General features: G+C 42.1%; 1 protein-coding gene across 1 annotated transcript in view; it reads right to left on the bottom strand.

Annotated features, from left to right (window-relative positions):
• The window catches only part of LOC149288903 (cytoplasmic dynein 2 heavy chain 1-like), a 140,725-nt gene that overhangs the window by 94,193 nt on the left and 24,300 nt on the right, over positions 1-22,232 (bottom strand). Inside the window, exons 33-60 of the mRNA XM_089491172.1 lie at positions 22,030-22,212; positions 20,833-21,015; positions 20,466-20,689; positions 20,259-20,374; positions 19,123-19,322; positions 18,670-18,934; positions 18,252-18,459; positions 16,917-17,046; positions 16,059-16,214; positions 15,221-15,480; positions 14,795-15,041; positions 13,535-13,686; positions 12,891-13,035; positions 10,497-10,599; positions 10,001-10,168; positions 9,316-9,446; positions 7,772-8,020; positions 7,151-7,259; positions 6,812-6,925; positions 5,565-5,707; positions 5,077-5,155; positions 4,814-4,968; positions 3,398-3,535; positions 2,785-2,898; positions 2,310-2,470; positions 1,927-2,050; positions 1,287-1,408; positions 774-860 (exon numbers count right to left, since the gene is read on the bottom strand). Of these exons, the coding sequence (XP_089347298.1) occupies positions 774-860; positions 1,287-1,408; positions 1,927-2,050; positions 2,310-2,470; positions 2,785-2,898; positions 3,398-3,535; positions 4,814-4,968; positions 5,077-5,155; positions 5,565-5,707; positions 6,812-6,925; positions 7,151-7,259; positions 7,772-8,020; positions 9,316-9,446; positions 10,001-10,168; positions 10,497-10,599; positions 12,891-13,035; positions 13,535-13,686; positions 14,795-15,041; positions 15,221-15,480; positions 16,059-16,214; positions 16,917-17,046; positions 18,252-18,459; positions 18,670-18,934; positions 19,123-19,322; positions 20,259-20,374; positions 20,466-20,689; positions 20,833-21,015; positions 22,030-22,212 (4,466 nt within the window). The remainder of the gene's footprint in view (positions 1-773; positions 861-1,286; positions 1,409-1,926; positions 2,051-2,309; positions 2,471-2,784; positions 2,899-3,397; positions 3,536-4,813; positions 4,969-5,076; positions 5,156-5,564; positions 5,708-6,811; positions 6,926-7,150; positions 7,260-7,771; positions 8,021-9,315; positions 9,447-10,000; positions 10,169-10,496; positions 10,600-12,890; positions 13,036-13,534; positions 13,687-14,794; positions 15,042-15,220; positions 15,481-16,058; positions 16,215-16,916; positions 17,047-18,251; positions 18,460-18,669; positions 18,935-19,122; positions 19,323-20,258; positions 20,375-20,465; positions 20,690-20,832; positions 21,016-22,029; positions 22,213-22,232) is intronic.

Here is a 22,232-nt window from a genome sequence, read left to right as displayed (position 1 = left end):
CAGTGTTGAAGGATTGGTGGACAAGAACCCATAACACCAAAATACACTCTCATCTTATGCATCAAGGGTTAAAAGCCTAGAATTTCCGGCAGCCCGCGATCTTCTCCAAAAATATGCTCATGGGTGGTTTCAGGTACTTTATATTTTAAATCCGTGATTTCAAAACTCAGTTTGAGTCTTAAATACAGCTGGAAATGTTAGTTTCTAGCGTTTGTAACGATCCGTGGTGAAAAGCCACCGTCTTCTCAATGGGGAGACTTCTCTGGCTTCAGTACATTTAAAACAAAGTGATACTTGCAAAAAGGGTGACTTGGGTAGAGTGGTCTTCTTTGCCGGCATCCACATACAATGGAACATTTACCGTGTAAATATAAATGGTATCAAAAATAACTTGAAAGATTCAGGAGAAGCGAACGTGCGGGAGGTGAACGGTGTACACAGATTATATATATATATATATATATATATATATATATATATATATATATATATATATATATATAAGTGGAAGTCATTAAGGGACTCGGCGTACATTAAGTGAAAGGCCTTAAATTGTAAACGGTTTCTAGCATTACTAAATTCATTTACAAAACTACCTAAAGCTTTATTGGTTTGCAATGCTGGCACCCTTTACATTTTTAATTGTGCGTTAATTGTGTTTAGACCTGCGTTTCGATTGTCTAGAAAATTTGTCTAAAATGTATCATTTTACTACCTGCTATTTTTTGTTTCTTTTGTACAGAAGTATAAGAAATGCATGTAACAAAACGTACTTTTCTTTGAGCTCTGTCACCCTCTGTCCGACGGTGTTAAGCTGGTCCTCCAACCTCTGCTTCCTTTCTTCCGTTTTCCTAAAATTACTATAATGCAGAAGTACGTTTCAGATCGTTGCTGGGGTTTACGTGAATAACGAGTAGCAAAGTATCTGTTTTAAGCCGTTTTAAACAGCTTCCAGACCCCAACATTACGAAAACGTACTGTGAAGTATTGTGACAGCTAATGGAACGAAACCTTTGAAAACCATTCACTGCTTTATGGAATTACAGCTTCAGTTCCTCTTGGTTGAATGAGTTGCTCTTGATTCTTTAAGGCTATTTCACATAAATGATTTCCGTATAGTAAAAACAGCATTCCCATGTGTCAAAGCTTTATTAACCCCTTCACGACAAAGCCCGTACATATCCGGGCTCACCATGCATTGTCCTCAATGGGTTTAAGGAAAACCCGTTGACCAGAAGGGGTTAAACAGAGCCACTAGTTTCATCCCCGCGGTGTGAAATACATACGACTGCAGACTGGCTTGTTCCTTCTCCAGGGGCTGGATTTTTTCCAACACATGGGAATACTGGACATTGGCTTTTACCCAGGCAGCCAGCGGGGCGGCAGCGGCACTCGCCCTCCTTGCATTCTAAAAGACAAACGGGGAGAAATAAGGAGAAACATTAGTAGCGATCAACACCAGCGGACAAACTGCTACATGAAATAATTATAAGCCATTAATGGGAAATAAGCTCACCAAGGGGCTGATATTTGGAAATGTATATTACGGTCGTGGCTGACCCCCCTGCATTGACCTTGTTGAGGGAGCTCCTTTGGTTTCTCCACCTCATGTACCGCATGCCCTCTTGAAGCTTTATGGTGGCATCTTAGATGGTTGTGTAGGATGAGTTTCTACAGAGGTCTATGTCAACTCAAGAGCACTGCACGGATTGCTGGTTTTGTAAGTGGGCTAGCTAAAGAACACCATTGGCCCGCAACTAATTTGGGCACCCAATAGCCCAACATGGAAATCCGTCCCGGACAAACAGGACAGGTCCATCCCCACCACCGCTGCAATATTTTTTCTTTACCCAACCCAAAACTCATGATGAATGTTTACTCCGATTCACAGACAAACCACCATAATGTTAGATGGATATTCGTTACCTTGGGATCAAAGGAAGTGTTATTCTTTTCCAGGAGCTCTTCCACACTGGCTCGGATTTCCTTCGTAATATTTCTCACATCAAAGGTAACAATATCTTCCCGCACGCCGCGCTTTGCAAGAAAGCTTTTTAAAAGAAATCATTCAATCAGGAACACACGACAGAAAAGAGTACGAAGAATTCAGTATAAATATTTTTTGAAAAATTCAGTAAATATACAATGAGTATAAAGAACAATTTATGACTGATGTGATCATCATGTTTTTAATGAAATTGTGCCAATACACAAAACGTATCCATGCATCATTTGGATTCAGACAATGGCAATCTACATACTCGGGTTAACTGTGAGCCCACCAACAAAACAAATTACGAGAACCTCACCTTTTCATGCTTACCCATGAAGTATCAAAGATACCCATGAGTCTCAGAACACCTTCGAGGATGTCTCTGATGATATCTGGCGGCATCCGCAGAGAGCGGATCTCAGACAGAGACTCGGGTTTAATGTTTCCAACCGCCCGCTTCGCCTCATCAACCAGGGGCTATGAAAAAAAACATATTTTATTTTATACACATAATGTTAAGCTTCAAGTGGCCTTCGATGAGCTTCAAAATAATATGAACTATTATTCATAACAGCAAAAAATACAACCCATGCTTCTATAATGATTTTAACTCATCGAGTAACAGATTTGGGAAATTCTTGAATAAAAGATAAGTCATTGTGCAGACAACATTTCGGGCAGTTTAACGGAGCAGACAGTATGCTCACTATAGATAAGAGCGTGTAAAAGTAAGATGGTGTGGAGCGAGGGTTGTTCTGCCCTGCGTTTTCCTCTACGGCATCCAACATTACCTGCACTTCCTTTAGTTCATCTTCGATCTTTTGCTTTCTTTCTTCTATTTTAACGGACTCCTCTGCAAGTTTGTGTTTTATTTTTTCCATTTCGGTTTTCTGATCGCTTGCGTTCTGCAGGGTAGACAGGTTAATATATTCCTGATTTCTTCCACAAATGCCTGGTTGACAGCGTTACTCTGTTCTAAAAAAAACTCACTTGAACCAAAGCAGCAGCATGCAATCGATTAACATTCGTAGATAACACAACATGGACTGACAGCCGTTGATGTGCGTTCTAGACGTCTACAACTGCATTTGGTCATCCATATGATGTCATAATTACATAAACATTATGTAAAACCTCAAGGTACATTTAATGTATGTAATAAATAAAATTATATATTCTACACGTGATAGCTGCAAGGTTCACTGTTCACGTTGGAATTATCACAATATTCTTATCATGGCTAGGCAAATGTAGATATATTTTTGTTACGGTGTTTACGAAGAACCTCTAGAACCTGCAATTGTTTGAGGAACCTGGAATACGTGCCTCTGTAGAGATCCGGTAAGATTTTTGTAGCCGTGACTGTCTGGCTACCGATCGATAATATCAATAGCACGCGGTTACCTGCATCGAGGTGGTGATCTCTTGCAGAGCAGAGTCCGCTTCAGTCTGTTTGGTTTTTAGTAATAAGCTTTGCTCTCCTGCTTTTCTCTTCAGCTCGTCTACAAGAGACTTGGCTTCGTTCAGCTTTGAGACGCCAGCCTAAAGAAACATGAAAGCGTATTAACGCGAGTGCGGGGGAACGGAGAATCGCCGTTAACTGGGTTTCACAGACAAAAACAAACATCTAGAAATGCAAAGGCATTGCACCCACCAACTGGCCCCCCATATTCGAGGACCCAGCGGCAGAGATTGTATTTAAATGATTTACGCAAATATGTAAAAGGGAAATGAGGAACATCGGTAGTAATCAGGAAAGACTAAAGGACTCCAATATGTATAGGTTGGAAGAAAGAACAGAGATGTTAGAAAAACAAGAGGTATAAATGTAATGTAAGGAAGTTTTACTTTAGTAAGAGGGTGGTAGATAAATGGAACAGCCTCCCAGCAAAGTGGTAGAATGTGATACCGCGAGGGGATTTAAGCATGTATGGGATAGACATATGATTCCTGAATCCAAGACCAGACCAACGACTGATTAAGGTCTGATTGCTTTCTATGCTTCTATTTACTACACTGTGAGTTAAATGTATCTTAAATGTCTTATATTAACCATTTAACTAATTCAGTGCCAGCCCCAACTTTCTCTTAAAGAAATGCAGTAAAGCCAGATACGTAGCACCTGGTTATGCTCCTACAAATCGGGTTTTAGCCATCAAACATCTGCCTGGCCCCCAAACCATCACTGAGACTCAGTCACCCATAGAAAGATGCCACGTCTGTATCGTTCAATTTTAATTTGAATTCTCGATGAATATTTCACTAATCGATATTACTTAACGAGCATATAAATAAATAAATGACGGCACCGATTCTCATCACCAGCAGCTGCCTGCTTCATATAATATTTAAGAGGTCGTACGAGTGGACCGGTGAGCTACAAGGACACGCAAGGAGAGGACAAACCCAACATCTCTTAAAGGGGACGGCCACCATCGCAGCGTTTGGCAAAGCTAAAGCCATTTATTAAAACATGCAGCTCCTTTTGTTGTTTTAGTAGGGGGTAATCGTTGTGGAGATGGCACTTACCTTGGAGGAGAAATGTGATAGAAACATTTAAATACATAAGGAGATTTAACAAAGCACAGGAGGGCCATAGTCTAAAACCAGAGGGCCAGAGGCTTAGATGCAATGTAAAGGTGGCAGAGGTTAATATAGTGAGAGGATTTAAACATGCATGGGATAGGCATATGGCTCCTGAATCTAAGACAAGACCCAATAAGGTTTGGGGTTCAGAAGACAAGTAGGCAAACGGGCTGAATGGTCCGTATCGGTCTCACAACTCCATGTTTCTCGGAGGGTTAAAGTCAGAATACGCACCTGCAGGTGTTTCTGTCTCTTTGTCAGCTCCGTTTTCTTGCTGTTGAAGAGCGATCCGTACACCCGAAGGAAGGTCATGAACCGGCTGGCAGTAGCTCCATATGCTTTGCAAGATTCGTGAATCATCAAGAAGGACTTAAAAAAATCAGATTCTCCTAGAGAAACGCAATAGAAAACAAAAGTGAAAAGAAATGATGTTTCTCATAGACATACACACTCATCGCAATCACTTTACCATTCAAATGCAAACCAAAGCCTTTTACCCGATGAGCTTTTACTGTATTCACCCTCCACCGAAAGCTTTTCTCCACTGGATGAGTCCAGAAAGAGCATTCTGGGGATCTGATAAAGCCAGAAAAACACTCATTTCAGTAAGATTAAAACTTAAAAAAGACATCAAATTCTAGTGATAAGGTAGAAAACCAATAAGTAACATTTTTGTATTAAAAAGGAAGCCTGACATCAACTTTATTTTGACTTTGTGCGACACAGTCAGGCTTCCCTGGCTGCCCACAATGCGCGGATGCTTACAATCTGCTCGCTTACTCCCCGGTCGCCTCCTGAGATCAGTGAGCTTATCTGTGAACGTCCTCCAGAAATGTTCAACGCCTCTACCCTTCCCAGAAATTGTTTTTAAACCGTGTAAAGCTTCGCCTCATTCATATTTTTTTGCCAGGAACACACAGAAGCCGGCACCGTATAAACCAGGAAGGCATCCTTGTTCCTGTGCGTTTTTATGTTTGATCCATACCTTTTTCATGCTGCCCTCAGACCATCGCTCCATCCACTGCACGGAGCACTTCTTGTACAAGGCCGGGTTACTCTCGCAGTTTATGGTGAAATTTGGATTCGTACAATCCATGATCAGCACAACATGTAGATTCTGAAGGACTCCTGCAACGATTACAACGTTACAATATACGTTGCAGCAACGTGTTTTAAGCGACATGTTCTACGGTTTTGTCTTGGTGTAACATTGTTAAAGGTTTACAATCAGCAGAACAGCCAACCGGTTGCGATGATGACTCCTCTATACGTTACTCTTGGGGGGGGGGGGGGTGTTTAATCTCATTATTATTTTGACTAAAATAATAATAGCAATAATAACAATGAAACTATTCTAACTACAAAGATATGTATCAGATGTCACCCCAAAAGAGGTAAAATGGAAGTCCTTCCTGGAACGGGAACGTTAAATGAGTTGCTCTTAAGCCGATTTAAACATCTTCTCTGTCCATTTGCCCATTTAGATGGCTAACAGATTTTTAGAAGAAAATAATTTAGCTTATTTATTCCCTTCTTCAACTTTGTGCTGCATTTATGTGACAAGGAGTAGAATCACAGAAAGATTCTTTATCTATATATAGAGAGAGATATACTGAGATGTTTAACGAAGGACAGCGCTGATTCTAATGCATCCCAGCAATAAACCCAAACAAGGAGGTCCTCTCTGGGACTCGCTATAGGGGAGCCTACCGTGTAAGCAGGATTAGGCACAGACAGAAAGGAAGAGCTTCTGGAGCCCAAAATGGTACAAAATTAAACGGCAGAGGATAAGTAATAGCATTACGGTCTATAAATGTGAAAGTGCTGGTTAGCACAAGGTATAGAGGAGTCAGGGAGATGTTTCAGATGACACTGCCACAAAAGACAAGGTCAAGAAGCAGGAAAAAAAAAAATGGGCAAACTAGATGGGCTTAATGGCTCGTAACTGCTGTCCAATTCTATGTTCCCATGATTATACCTCCTATATCAACCTGAGTATCAGTATTGTGAGGTGATGTACGATGGTAATGTCATGGATAATGTGTTAAGTGTCTTCTTTGTATTGTATTGTATTACATTTTTGTACTTTTAGAAATTAAACTCATTGCAGCAAAGCTGTTTTCTGCAGATTGTGGATAATAACCTGCATTACCAATTCATTTTATATCCTAGACACTACTCACCAATCTAACACGTCTATCAAACCATACGCAGAGGTGCTTACATACTTACTATGGGTAAAATAGCCAAACACGGGTCCTGTGAAGCCATCTTCAGATGCCTGGTCCTTCAATGGAGACAAAAGCGGTTCAAGTTCTTCTACGGTATATAGACCAGGAACCTCACCTGTATTTCAATAAAGAAGAAGAAGAAGAAGAAGAAGAAGAAGAAAAAAAAAAAACATTGGGTTTTTTGTAAAAGGCCTGTAAACAAACGAATGACAGCCGGGAAAGCTCCAAGCGTCACATGGATTGTTATCCAGAGATTGCTTCCTCTTACGCAAAAGGGTTATTTTCCCCTAACCAGAAACATGTTAAAAGCCAGATGGCTCAGTAAATCTCAAGAAAATACCTGATGACAACAGGCTGTTGATCATTTCTAAAAATGTAGGATGCACAAACTGATAATCCTCCAGCAGTAACACAACTTGTTGCCCGTCAATCCCAGCCATCTGCAAGACCTGCACAAAACAGAAGTTGGTTCCGAGAGACCGTTCTTTTAGAAGATAAAACAGCTTGTGAGCTTTCCAGACCCATAAACAATAATGGATCCCTAATCAAACACATGACATTTTCTATGGCTGGGGAATAAAGCGAGACGGCAACACGTCACACATGCCATATATCATCGGTAAGTTGGAGACCAGAAACTGGCGTCAAACATAAATCTAGACTGTTAGCCTTTTAACAATATCGCAATTCTTATGATACCAGTCAGGAATTGTCATCACAAGCCACACCATATGCCTCCCGATTTGGCTTGTTAACGGTAATAAAACTGTTTGCTATTCACTTTACATTAATTCACAGAACTCCAGAGTCACACGTGTGGTGGACAGGTCATCCATGACCCAAAAACTGGCAGAGGATTATGGGATTGCATCTGATCAGCCAGATGTCATGGAAAACTAAGAACTCTCAGACTTTAAAGGATTTACTAGTAACGTGACCGTGTACCTTAGACGCTCCTTACCTGTTTCAGGTCATTCTTGAACTGTTTTAGCTCGTAGCCCCTGGAAATCTTGGGGGTGAAGAGCACAGCTCCGTGCATGTGACTAACTAGAGACGTGACCGTCCTGCGGCCAACGCCGCTGCGCCCGGCCAGGAGTAGCGAGCCTCCCGGGAAGGTCAGGACTCGGTCTATTCTTGACATGTACTCCAGCACCTCGTGGAAAAGTAGGATATCCAGCTCCCGGTTATCACGGCTGTACTGAATGACGCCCTAAACAAATTACAGGAGGTCAGTATAATAGTCTATGTAAAAGGAAACGTACAACTACTTTATGTCCTTTAATCTAAGGACTCTATAAAAATATACAGTCTCATGGTACACGTACATACATACATACATACATACATACATACATACATACATACATACATACATGGCGAGACATACAATAACAAACAAGCATATATAAACTATAGATATGTATCAAGGATTTTACCTACACAGATGCTAGTTATTCTTCACGCCCCTGCAGCTGGCATGTGTAGGGCATGAGAATAAGAACTTGGAACCCAGGGGTGCTGCCCCACAATCATTTAAAACGTATAACTGTACATATAAACGTAATAATGGTTCACAAGTTACACTTGTGATGAAGCTGCTGAATTACTAGAATATCAGAATAGTGTAATCACTAAAGGGAACGCAACCATGGATTTTGGCAGCTATGACTCTGGAGTTAATTCTGGGGGTTATTTATTAAAGAGGGGGGTTGTAGAAAAGCTGCAGATTTCCCTTTACATTATGGGCTGACCCCAGTGAGGTTCAGCTGTAAGAATAGCATGGACTGCCCTATGTAAAAAGATATTTCGATTGGGGAGATTTCTTGAACGCAAACACACTGATTGAATGATTAAATAAATAGGGGCATCGTAGGCACCCTTGCAGGAGAAATTGGCCAGGGCTGGTCCTTTACAAAAGTATAGTGAATTTAGGGCAAGGAAACCACAACTCCTGAAATACACTAGTGAGGGTGGATTTGTTAGCCCAGGGGTTTGCACAAGCGTTAAATATTTCCGCTCCTTAGCGTCACTATGAAGCTGAACGCAGTGAGCGTCTGCTTTTTAATGTATAGTCAGGGAGGTGACTTGGAGAATCTCTCAGTATTAGCTAAGCATTATCCATACACAGCAAAGGTGGGGATAACTTCATGTCTCCCAGTTTAGTGAATATACCCCTAAGTTCAATGTAAAGTCTGTGCAGTGCTGCAGGGGCCCGTCTTCGCCTACCACTTTCTGAATCACATCCAATGAAAACTCGAACACATAAATTCTGCATTTTATGATATTGATTGTGCTGTGTTTTTGAGATAAAATAGTGTGCATAAACCATTCTTCCCATATGTTGCTAAACGACACGTATAAAGTGCTGCCCCCTGCAGTATGTGTGATGTATAAACCAAAATCCAACATACTACATGGCAGCTTTTAACGTGGGATGTACTGTTTAGCAACAAAAAAAGTATGTTATGTCAAGACTAATAGAAAGTGCATCCAAAGCCCCCAAACCTTTTTAATAATATCTTTTAAATCCATGGAGTTCAATCTTCCAAGTGGCCTTCCATGCGGGGGTAACGATTGTCCTGGTGCAAATACCCCTCCGGCCTCATGCAGCGCTCCCCAAGTTACATAAAACAAATCTATATATCAAAAGTGATAAAAAAACATTGTATATTTGGTTTGATTTGATGTAAAACAGACTCATCAATTAAATAAAGCACGTAGTATTGCACCACTTTCATATACTGTATATCATTGTACGGATTGCGCAATCTGCGGTAATATTCCATCGGCTGCTATGGTGATGAGACCGCTATTCATACTTTGCACCTGAATCACTTTTTATGACAATGCACTCAGTTTGGTAAGGGATATCCCCCAACTAGTTTCAAACTAATGAGATATAAAGTAATGCTTAGATCGCCCCTTTACGGAGAAGATAGACCAAAAAATATCTAAATGATCAGCTCTGTGTGATCAGCAACCAGACAGGATCCCCCCAGGGCCATGTTCAAGATAACTTGTGCGGCTTTTGGAACAAGGTATGTCTGTAATAATCTTACCAATTAGGTATTATATCTTACTATGTTACCGAAACATGTGTTTTGTGCGATCATCACACACCTGCTCAGGAAGCATGGCTTTGATTTATACTGGGTTTATAAATCACAAAATGTTGTATATACAATCATACCCGTCATGTTGTCTAGGATTTCGGAACCCCAGTCTCCTTGAAGAACAGACATTAAAATGTTGTCAAAAGTATTTAACTCCTTAGTGGTTACGAGTCGGTCACGGAACAATCTGCGGGCTTCATACGCGATAATTTCCAGCACGTAATCTTGAAGTTGTTTTGAAGATCCTTGGAGCGGAAAATAATTTTGTTAAAAGCACGCACTAGCGCACCGCTAAATTAAAGGGACCGCCTAGAGCCCCATGCAGCCTCGCCAAAGAATGCATTTTAAAGAACTCTGTAAGTATTCTAATATCCATTCTCCAAGAGGCTAAAATAAAAAGTGCTTAGGAGAAGAAGCTCCACAAAACCCCCTTCAATCCAAACCCCACTCCCCAGAGCCGAGCTACACTCCAGGTGGATGGAGGCGAGTACAGCACTTGGTGCCAGGGGCACGGTATGAGTTCAGCCACAACAAAGGAAATACTAAACCAAGAGAAACAGACAATAAACCTACCGCCAGATAGATCATATCTGAACAGCCCGAGGACCCACTGGGTAAGGATGGAAGGCGTGAAGAGATAATGACTATAATCATCAACGGAGAATTTGGCACGAACCTGCGTGAGAATAAAATAATTAGAAATATTTATCTCACACTTCAGTTGCACTTAAAATAAATACATTTTAAATGAATGTGTTGTAATCGGTATACAGTATGACCTCATCCTTTCAGGCCAATCAGATGCATTAGACAGAAGTAGGGCTGAAACAACTAATCGATAAAATCTCTGTCAGCCGGTGGGGGTCTGCATCGCACAGACAGCCTCCGTTAATGCCCTTCACTTACGCTGAGGCTTCTATGAAGCTGCAGTGAAAGTGCCTGTTAGCAACGGAGCCGGGTAGAGAGGCAGAGCGGTGTATGGGAGGGGGGAGGAGTCAGAGGGGTGTATGGGCCACCCTCCCATATACCACTCTGGCTCCTCCCCCTCCCTTACGCCACTTTGCCTCTCTACCCGGCTCCCTGGTGTCTTGTGAACCTCCGTTGCTGAATGGAGGCAGAGTGGAGTATGGGAGGGGGGAGAAGCCAGAGTGGAGTATGGGAGGGGGGAGGAGCCAGTGGTGTATGGGGGGGAGGAGCCAGAGTGGTGTATAGGAGGGGAAGGCGGGGTGGTGTATGGGGAGGAGGCAAAGTGGTGTATGGGAGGGGGAGGAGCCAGTGGTGTATGGGGGAGGAGCCAGAGTGGTGTATGGGAGGGGAGGAGCCAGAGTGGTGTATGGGAGGGGGAGGGGCCAGAGTGGTGTATGGGGGGGAGGAGCCAGAGTGGTGTATAGGAGGGGGAGGAGCCAGAGTGGTGTATGGGTGAGTTATAATGGTGTATGGGCATATAGGGGGTATAAGGCATATCGATATTAGGCATATCAGGTGGGTATAAAATATATCTTGGGGTAAAAGGTATATCAGGGGGCTCAGTTGCATATAAGGAGTATAAGGCATATCAGGGGCACGGTGGCATATCAGGGGCACAGTGGCATCTCTGGCATATAAGAGGTATAAGGCATATATGGGGCAGAGTGGCAAGCTGGGGGTCAGATGTGCATAACTGGGGGCAGTTTGGTAAATAAAAGAAAATATAAACAAGGCTTTTTTCTCATAGTTTTTATTAAATATGAAAAATAGTTAACATACGAATTAATATTTACTAATAACTTTGTATTAAAACCTAGTTTGAGAAACACAGTGTTTGGGTTCTTGTAGCTTTTATTATTATGTCAGTAAAATAAGAAGGTGAATAGATAGAGAGAGGCCATTGCAATAAAGAGATGAAAGTGTAAATTGTATGTTTTTTATTACATTATTTTAAATTTAAAAAAATTTCATTTTTTTATCCGATTAATCGAAAAAATAAATCGGCCAACTAATCGAATAATCGTTAGTTGCAGCCCTAGACAGAAGAGAAGATCTATTGTTCTCTGGTTCTCGTCACTGTTGGCAGATGTGCTCTGGCTCATAACTCTTAGCCATCGCACCTCTCTAAGCTATCTGTCAGCGATGTATTTACTAGGGGAGCAGCCCTAGGCTTGACACAGGCAGAGACCTCCTCCGCTTGTAGCTGCTTTGTCCAGAAGGAATATGGCCCCATAACCCCGCACCCTGCCTTAGAAACTTGAGCAGCACAAAAGTTGGTGCAGGCAAAAGCACAAGACCTCCACGGTGTAAATGGGACAGTGACAAGGGAGGTCTCCGATTTCCCCAGCTGGCCCACGGACCTGCGGCCCACCAGGAAGAATGATAGCCCAATATTATCATCTCCCCTGGGTAAAGCAGCCCAGGGACTGCCGCAGCGCCTCGGACCTGCTGCCCTACGCATGGGCAAGAATATGTTCTCTCGACTCTGCTAGAAAATCAGACACAAGCTACAATTCTTATTCGGAGAGTGGGAGGGTATATAAACGGAAACATTGAATTTAATGGACGATAAGAACAATTTGGGCCATCTAGTGAGTAAAACCTCACAACTTAATTACTCCTTACTCTAATTTACCTTCCCGGTAAAATAAAGATTCCATACGTTACATCTAAGCCTCTGACCCTCTAGTTTTAGGTTATGGCCTCTTGTTCTAAATAAGCTTTCTACCAGTTCTTCGTTAAACGCCTTTATATTTTTAAATGCATCTACCATATCACCTCTCCCATCCACTTCAAGCATACCTATTGTGATCCATTACGATTTCCTGCTAAACGGGGACTTGTATGCATGATAAAAAATTTAGTTGCTCTTGTTGCTCTTTCCAAAATGTCAATGTCCTTCTGTATTTGCCTACTTTCAGTAAAGGGGTAAAAGGTACCGACAGGAGAAAAGTGCAAAGTGAATTTATGTTTCACTTATTAAACATTTTAACTAAATACCTGTTCATAAACTTGGACCATAGATCCCGCTATCTGCTGGATTTTTGCCAACGAGCGCCACGTTGGGTGATTCTTTAGGCTTCTGTGAATAACGGGCTCCAGATACGAGCTGCAAATAGTTTGAAGCTGTTCCCGTTCGGGATAACTGTGGATTAGGATTAAAAGAATAAAAATATGCACACCTACTGTCTAAATCTATATTATCTATACTTAAACAGTGTATTTTTGGGAGGAAAAGATTAAATAAATTAGATATTCATACTCCATACGCATTGGAGTCTTCCAAGCCACCAGTAGCTTCCTTAAGCACAACGAAAAGCGGTTCCACTAGGAGTGTTTGTGACATCTTTTAGTGGAAAGACGACTGCTGGGTAGGTACTGGTTGATCTATATCCATTTTTAATATAATCAGTACAGGGAACAAATAAAAGACTGATTTATGAGACCGGCACAGGACTTTTACATTTGGTACAGCCGGTAATTGACTCCAGTGGTATCAGTCCTCTGCAAAACAAGCAAAGGGGGATAACAAGACGACGATTAAGATATATGAATTGGCAGACCCATGGGTGCAGCCTGCGCACAGAACTAATGAGGGTCTAAAATAATACGGGACTAAATAATACAGGACTGTAAATACTCACTCCACAATACATATACGGACTACCGATGTGAACCTAGTCGTCAGCTTGTGTCGTCCTAGGATGCCTCCAGCAGACATCGAGGCCACAATCTGAATATTTTCCAGCCCAACCCACTCAAGGTTATCATCATAGAAGCCGTGGTACGTTAAAACCTTTTTTTGTTGCAAGAAAAGAAATAGAAAACTAAAACACAGAACTATAAACAGCATTTACAAATTACCGTATTTTTCGCTCCATAAGACGCAGTTTTTTTCCTCCCAAAGTAGGATGAAAAATCAGCCGCGTCTTATGGAGCGAAGATGCAGGCGGGGGGGGGGGGGGGAGGGGGGGGGGCAACGATATACCGTATTTATCGGCGTATAACACGCACTTTTTTTAACTAAAATCCGGAGCTTAAACCCTACCTGCGTGTTATACGCCGATAAATCCGGGGTCGCAACTGAGGCAGGCGGCGGCCGCCAGCAGAGGAGTCCTGGATTTCTGCCAGTCAGGGGGGCCCAAGGGGTGCCGAGCGGTTGCTGAAGACAACCGCTCGGCAACTCTCGGGCCCCCCTGCCTGACAGATATACAGGAATCCTCTGCTGGCGGCGGCCGCCACCGCCGCCTGCCTCAGCGCTTCAACTCCTGTGTTGGAAGCGTTTGTCTCGGGTGCCGGCGCTTTACGCTGGGCGCCGGCATATGACGTCAGACGCCGGCGCTCAGCAGTGAAGCGCCGGCACCCGAGACAAACGCCTCACGCTTCCAACACAGGAGTTTAAGGTAAGTGACCGGGGCGGGGGGGGGAGATCCTGAGAAGGGGGGGTTAGGGAGTTAGAGGGGAGATACTGAGAAGGGGGGTTAGGGAGGGAGGTCTTACTGTGTGTGTCTTACTGTGTGTGTGTGTGTGTCTTACTGTGTGTGTGTGTGTGTGTGTCTCACTGTGTCTGTGTGTGTCTTACTGTGTCTGTGTGTGTCTTACTGCGTGTGTCTTACTGTGTTCATAGCTTATTCAGTTATTGTAATAAATATTTTAGCCCATTTTTTAGCTCAAAATATTTTTTCCTTTTTTTTCTCCTCTAAAATCTAGGTGCGTCTTATCAGCAGGTGCGTCTTATAGAGCGAAAAATACGGTAGATTCATCAACACATATATGAAATCATAGTAGAATAAAAAGTTTTTTGAGCTGGACCTAAATTACTATTTATTTATTTCTTTGGATTGACTACAGTTTACTACTTTCACTTATTTACAACACACAAATAAACCTGGCAGCGAACGTACCTGTTGTAAAAACGCAACTAAAGTGTTGGTCCCCCATTTGTCGGGTTTGGGTAGGTTAATGTCTTTTAGGTAAAGCACCAGCCTCTCGCAGTCCTTTGGTCTGTAGACCCGGCCGGTGTTGGTGCTGAAAACCACACAGGTCTGGGTAAGCTTTTGCAAGACGTGACGAGGGGATGTCTGTGCGCTGCAATGAACCGTAGCGATCTGAGTGGAACGAAGCTGGGAGAACGCGTAGCGCAGAAGCATCCTAGAAAAAAATAAAAAATTACAATAATAATAATCTATATATTTACTTGCAATTTTCACCGTACGATGCATGTTTTTTCTTTATTCTCAGGCCATCACTAAATACTATTTGGGTGTAATTTAGGTAATCGTGCCCTTGTCCCCAATCAGTCTCATTATGAAGTTTGGTTCCTGCCTTACCCTTTTCCGCAACCTTCAGGTCCAACTAATATAAATGGTTGTTTAGTATGGGAGCCCAGCCAGGGTTTGAAATAATCGAGTCCTCTCTGGATATCGGGCGTTCTGATAACCGGGAGAGCCTGAGGATTTCGGAAGTCTTCGATTGTCAGGTTGTCGGGTTTCTCGAGGACGTACGATTCCAAGCGCCCGGTTTTGGGGTTATAGTAGGTGTCCAAGGGTTTGCGGGGATCAGGTGGGGATTCTCTAGCCCAACTGAAAACCTACAGGGAAAGAACGGAACGGGTGGAAAAAACAGTTACTAGATGTTTGCAGCAAAATATAATTAAAATGTTATATACATGGGCTTTCCTACTGCCAATTATGAGACAGAAAGCATAAAATCTAGCCAAACCTAGTGGTAGAGGGAGGTTTTTTTTAGTAATTATCCTTGGGTAGGTTATTTTCTGCCACTCTCTTTCCATTTGTTGTTTCAGAGAAATGAGTGGGAATAAATGACACGCATGTGTTTAGTCTATAGATACATGTATTGTGATGACAGAAAACCAATTGGCCAATCTAGTCTGCCTTTTTAAATTGTTTTTAATCCTTTAGGGCGGCTATATGTACAGCCCAAGCTTTTTTTTTTGAATGTCTTTACTGTGTTTGTATGTACTACTGGACATCTGTTCCAGGTATCCACTACCCTCCCGGTAAAATAGAATTTTCTCGTATTACCCTGCACCCTTCCAACCTCTAGCTTCAAATCACAACCTCCAATTCTGGCATTTAACATTTAATATTACTTGATAAATCGATGGTGACAGAGACACATTAAGTTCTTCCTTGAACTGTAAATTACCTCTTTTGCAAATTCGTTCCTTGATTTCATGCTGAGATTCCCTCCGAGTCCACGGATGAGACTGACGATAAACTGACTGCGATCCGTGCACCCGTGAAGGTGCGACAATCCATTCATAACCGTTCCAATGAGACTGGTCTCTACCACAAAGTCATTCTAAGGACACAAATTAAAGGAGAATTGTAATCAAATTTCTTTAGCACTTCTTAAAGGGACACTCCAGCCATTATATATATATATATATATATATATATACACATATATATATACATACACACACATACACACGCTATAATGCATAACATAGCTGCATGGTCCCTTTAAATTTGAGTGGTCTGTTTTGCAGAAGCATAAGGGGATTCTGCAGAATCTCCCCAAATCCCTTTCCCCACCCCTTAGCTACGTGCCTCGCAGGATATGCATTCGGCTGAATGCCTCTCCCAACAAGCGATGAACTCACCTTCGGTCATATCCAGAGCACATATACAAAGTGTTCCTATTGATTTTAATGCACTGATTGGCTGCTTAAGCTGTCAATCTGCGACAGGAACGCTCCCATTGTACTTTACTGCGACTGATTGACAATCTTAACAATGAAGATGTTTCAGCTTGGCAGGAAATTGATTTTTTTGGAGAAAAGCATATTTTTTTTAATATGCATTCTTCTACAGTAGGGGAGTCAAGGATATTAGACTTTCCCTTTAAAGAGTACAAGAGAAAATACCAAATTATCCATCCAAATTGCTTTACTACATGTATACATTAAAGCCAAATCGGCTACACAGCTGCGTTTGAATTAACAGTGTTCAGTAATTCATAAGATAACATGGAAAATCTCTAAAAATGAAGTGAATTTACCTGCTTAAGGACCCAGTTTAAACCCTTTTCAAAATAGTCTCCAATCCAATTTTCCAGGTTATGTCGGAGGTTCTCGGGCTGTCCGCGGAGCCACGATCTTATCAGAGAGTTGAGATCTGTGTTTTCATCACTTTTCAAAAACAAGAAGTAAAAAAAAAAAAATAAATAAATAAAAATCTGGTTTTTTTAAATGAAAAAAGGCAAAGAAAAAAAAAGGGACCAATGTGGTTTTATGTAGCTTAAGTTCCCAATTCATTAAACATTTTTATATTTGTCCATTCTCATTTGTTAGCTAAAGACCACCGAGCCCTGCGATAGAGGATAAATGTTACCTACGCTACCATCAGTTCGTCACCCGAGCCGCCGGCTTAAGTTATCGACAGGCCTCGGGCAGCTATGCCTATTCTTTAAAAAAGTTTCAATGCTATTTGTGGTTTTATTTTTGGGGCAGGGCTCTAGTTCAGGGTTCTTCAAACATGGAGACACTCGGTCAAGGCTGTGCCCCACGTCCCAACAGGTGAGGTTTCATGTGTTCTTGCAGATCCTTCAGGGGTCCATTCACTATATATGTATAGAAAGAGTGAGAAAAACCAGTATAGGGAGTAAGATAGTGAATAATAGAAATAATCGGCAATAATGACTTTCCTTTCGTGTCTGGAACCACAGCTGCAACCCTTAAGCAACACTCTCCAGGTGTTAAAGTAATACTGCAAAAAGTCCACTAGGGGGCGCTCATGTGTTCCATTCAATGAAAAATAAAACAGAAAAAAATTATATATAGTGTAGAAGTATAAAAAAGTGTACTGTGCCCTGCGTATCGCAGATTTCCCACTCACAGTGTGTTGGTATTGTTCAGTACATCATGGCGCTGGTCTATTCACTAAAGACTGGGTTGATAAGAGAGATGAACCTTTCGGCTACCCGATATCATTAGGCATTATTAAGTGTACACTGTAGTGAGCATCTTCTGGGTAGCCGAAAAGGTTCATCTCTCTTACCAACCCAGTCTTTAGTGAATAGACCCTCCACCGCCGCTAATTAACATGGAATTACACAGTAAAGTGGGATCAAGGTGGGAAAAGATAACCCAGATAAACTGTATGATTAGCAAGATGGTTGTAAATGCTGAATAGTACACACAAAACCACACATTGTATACAAATCTCACCAAAATGCACAATTTCAATTTGGACGGAGAAACTCAGACAATTTTTAATTTAGTGGCCTATTTAACAAGACAGAACAGGACAGGACGAGGGCTCAACATGTTTACAGTACAACTATAGCCAGCTTTATAAACTACTTACTTAACATTACTAAAAAACCTCATCTCACCTTAAGAAAATCATTCCCATTCTCGATATGGTGGCAGGAGAAGCGCTGCTTAGGTCGTGGGTTTCAAACACAAAGTTTACATTGGGGCCAAACTGGATCCTCTCTCCGCTGGGCATGGTCAGGAGGCGATTGTCATCAAGGACAGAATTTAAAGACTCAATCCACTCGGGGTCAATGTCGCCATCGCAGATGATCCAAGAACTAACTTCTGCAAAGGACAACAAAAAAGTTCACATTGCAGACCCATAAAGCAATAACATCTGATGTGAACACAGACTAGGAGGTACAACGGTACAGAAAAAGTAGTGGACGTCTGGAATAACTTTCCAAGGAATGTGGCAGGTGCTAACCGGAGAAATAAGAATGTCTGGGATTTGTATAAGGGCGGTGTTAGCGTGTTATATGTTGAGCGACATACCTTGAGGTTCTCGCACTACTTGACGGGCGCTGCTTGTCAGAACGCCATCCGACCATTCTCTGGTATCCATGTCTATGTGGCCGAGTAGCTGGTGTCTCGGCATGGCCTTCGGGTTCATGGTGTACTGTTTAACCACCTTTCCCGTCTTGCCAAGTGCCGCTCGTAACATGCGCCATAGAACTGATTTGCCGGCACCGCTTGGCCCGACGACGACCACCCCCATTCTCTGACGCAATTGTTCATATAGTTCCAGAGCTTTTTTAATCTGAGAAACAATAACCAAGGTGCAGGTTTTAAGGCATTTTACACACCCACAGATCAATCATGGTGGTTTATTTTTCCAGCGACCAGCCAACTAAAATTGTGCTTTAGCGGACCTTTTTTGATGGTTTCTATCACAGATCCAAATACAAAAAATTCCAACAAATGACTTCTCGTTCTGCTCAGTTTTACCTGACTTGGAATGATTTCTAAATTTGCTTCCTCAAACACCTGCTGCAGAGCCATGTTTAGTTCCAGGTACTCTACGTCTTTAAAATCAATTCCGGGGAAGACATCTTTAATTAGGGCATCACACCGCGAGCAGTCGGCAAACGTAAGCTTTGACATGGTATTGAGTCGCAAGGCTTGTACCACAATATGACTTTCGCTAACTGAAAAACAAAACATTTATTGGTATATTTGAAATCAACGTATACCTTTCTGAAATACAAAACTTATGTATCGTTAAGGCAGAAAAGAAAAATGGAAGACACAGTTCACCTCGAGGCAAAACGTCGGGATTTGATACTCTATCCCAGCTCTCAGCAACAAGGAAGGCAGCATCCATCTATCCCATCGTCTCGCAACCAAATAATTGCAAATTGCTACCTATTGTAGTGTTTGATATTTTTTTTTAAGGAATCTGCCTATAAAGCTAGCCTGTATATCGTGCGTAGATCACTTTGATGTTTGACATTAATACTCCGAACACATATATATGCTTCTTAGTGTTCAGTCACCTTGAACTTTTCATATTTTATCCCTTATTCCGTCACAAAGCACACACAGGATAGCTAGCCATGGAGAAATCGTTCTAGGATTCCTAAGCGTGAATGTTGTTAGGACTGCTGAGTTACTCTAATTTGTGCCGCGTGAAATCTGTTACACAGCAGGATAAAGCATATGGAGATGAAAGGGAAAATTGATAACCCTGTATATCTCTCCGTACACGCTGAAGCCGGGGATAGAGAGAACACAAACAGCTCTGTACGCCAAAAGAACACGTCACAGACGGACAAGCGAGGGTCACTGGTGATTAAAGTGAAATATCTAATATGTGATCACCCTAATCAGCAGACATTTGGAAAGCACAGCCTGTATCACACAATACAGGGGCATTCTCAATGTCACATGACATGGGCACGTTTAAAGGGCCACCTGTGTGTACAATGGTGTTTAGCTTTAGTACCTTATCACCAATTTACACCACCATCAACATACAGTGTTTTCAGAGATGGAGGTAAACACAACAGGACCTAAGTTTGGTTTGAAGTTATATGTTCAATATATAAAGAGCTCGGTTATAAATGAAAAGTACTTAAGCTTACTATTCATTTTTTCTCCACTTTTTTTCTGCAGGTGAAGAAGGTTCCCGCATCCCTTGAGAACCGTCTTTAGGGCGCGTAAGCCCCAGTCGTAATGCTGTTGAGGTGTCAGGAGTTCCCTGCAAGAAAAACATGAGATTACCAGTAAAAAAGAACCCACTGAGGGCAAGAGCAGATCTGCGCAGTCTTTGGGCACCGGCAATGTCCTACCTAGCCAGGTTAAATATCGCTACCAGCTTTCTACCCAAAGCCTTGGCTTCCTTAAAACCTTCCGAGTAGAGGATCACTTCAGCAATAAGTTCGTTGTCAGGGCGAGACATGGCTACAGGGCGGAAAAGCTGCTTCAAGTTATCCGGAAGCTTCTGTCGTCCTCCATAACCTTTTCCAGCAGGGTTCATGGTTATGAAAATTCCAGAATTAGGATCCAGATCAACCTGAAGCATCGGAGAAAACACGGGCCAAGTTACTAAGCAGACGTATTTACAATGATCCGGTCCAGAGGAAAAACAACCAAAACCAAACAGAAAGCTAGTAATCATACAACGAAGTGAAAATCTAGAAATATTTCCTTCCTTACCTCTTTCCCTAGCAGTTCACATGAAGATTTATGGTTCTTCAGAGCATCTTGGATGGTCTGAATTTGCATAGACACAGCCGAAAGCACCGCTTCTTCTAGTCTATTAAATTCATCAAAGCAGCCCCAGGCGCCACACTTCCCGAGGCCGACAAATATCCTTCCCATGGACTTTACATCAATGCCCTAAAACCAATAATAATAACGATACGCATGTTGATTGGCATTTATACACCACGTCAGCGTAATTCACCTTCCATAACTGCCAGCAGGGACCAGTTAGTAACGTACTGAATATTTCTGTGTGTAGAAATATATTACGGACTCACTAGCTAAACTTGGCCAGATGCCTCCTTGCAGATATCCCCTGTGCTTGTGAGCCTGTTTAGATCTTCAACGCTATTAAAACCCAGATTGGAAATTGGAAAAATATACAGCCACAGACGCTGACAGCAGCGGCCAGTAATCACTGATCCAAACAGTATGTTAAGCATACAATTAGTAAGAAAGTAACATGGAACAGCCGCCCATCGGAAGTGGTAGAGGCCAATACATTGAGGAAGAGGAGACCACGTTCTGATTAAGGTCTGAGTCTTTACATGGGCAGAATAGATGGGCCGAATGGGTCTTATCTGCGGTCGGATTCAATGTTTCTATGTTGTGTTTTGTTCGCATTGCAGTAAGCACATGTCTACTTAGCACCATGTTATAAACGCACAACGTTTGAGTGATTTCCCACACGTGTCATTTGGCAGGAGGCTATTTACAGCTTTACTCCCACCATGTACATGGCACAATCAACGCCATCAGTGTTATTTTATGGCACTAACATTAAAGGGAAATTGGCGGTTTCTGACTTTGTGCATTTATGATGGATTTGGTTTTTTCAATTAGGCTCTAAAATCAATCAGCTGCTACTGAAGAGGCGCCGTGGCTAATATAATCCTTTCAACTGGAAGTTTAAATGGTTAGCTCTATGGAACACACGTGAGGTTTCATATACATTGTAAAGATTTAATGAATATATAAAAATTTGGGTTGGTGGCAAATTTGTTCTGATGACGGAGAGAAGGTCAGGGTCAAAATGATGTTCTAAATGGCGTATTTTATCATTTCTACTTCAATTTCAGTAAAGTACGCATTTAAATTCTGTTCTAAAATATTTTTTCACACCCGCTATACATCGCCGCAACTTTTTACCTCATCACAGTTGAAAACCAAAACTTGTCTTCCGAGAAGTCCACCCAAAGCCTTGACGGACTCCGTTTTGCCGGTCCCCGCTGGGCCGTAGGGATTCCCCCCAAGACCCATCTTGATGGCCTGAGTCAGCGTTAGGTAGCATTTGTCGGTCAGTGGAGTATAAACCAGTTTTGGAGCATTGCCCTGGAACGGGATTAGATGGA

Source organism: Sceloporus occidentalis, unplaced genomic scaffold (genome assembly GCF_023333645.1).
Source record: "Sceloporus occidentalis isolate IW3139 unplaced genomic scaffold, rSceOcc1.0.p SCAF_49, whole genome shotgun sequence".
NCBI lineage: Eukaryota > Metazoa > Chordata > Lepidosauria > Squamata > Phrynosomatidae > Sceloporus > Sceloporus occidentalis.
This window is presented reverse-complemented; position numbering and strand designations above follow the sequence as displayed.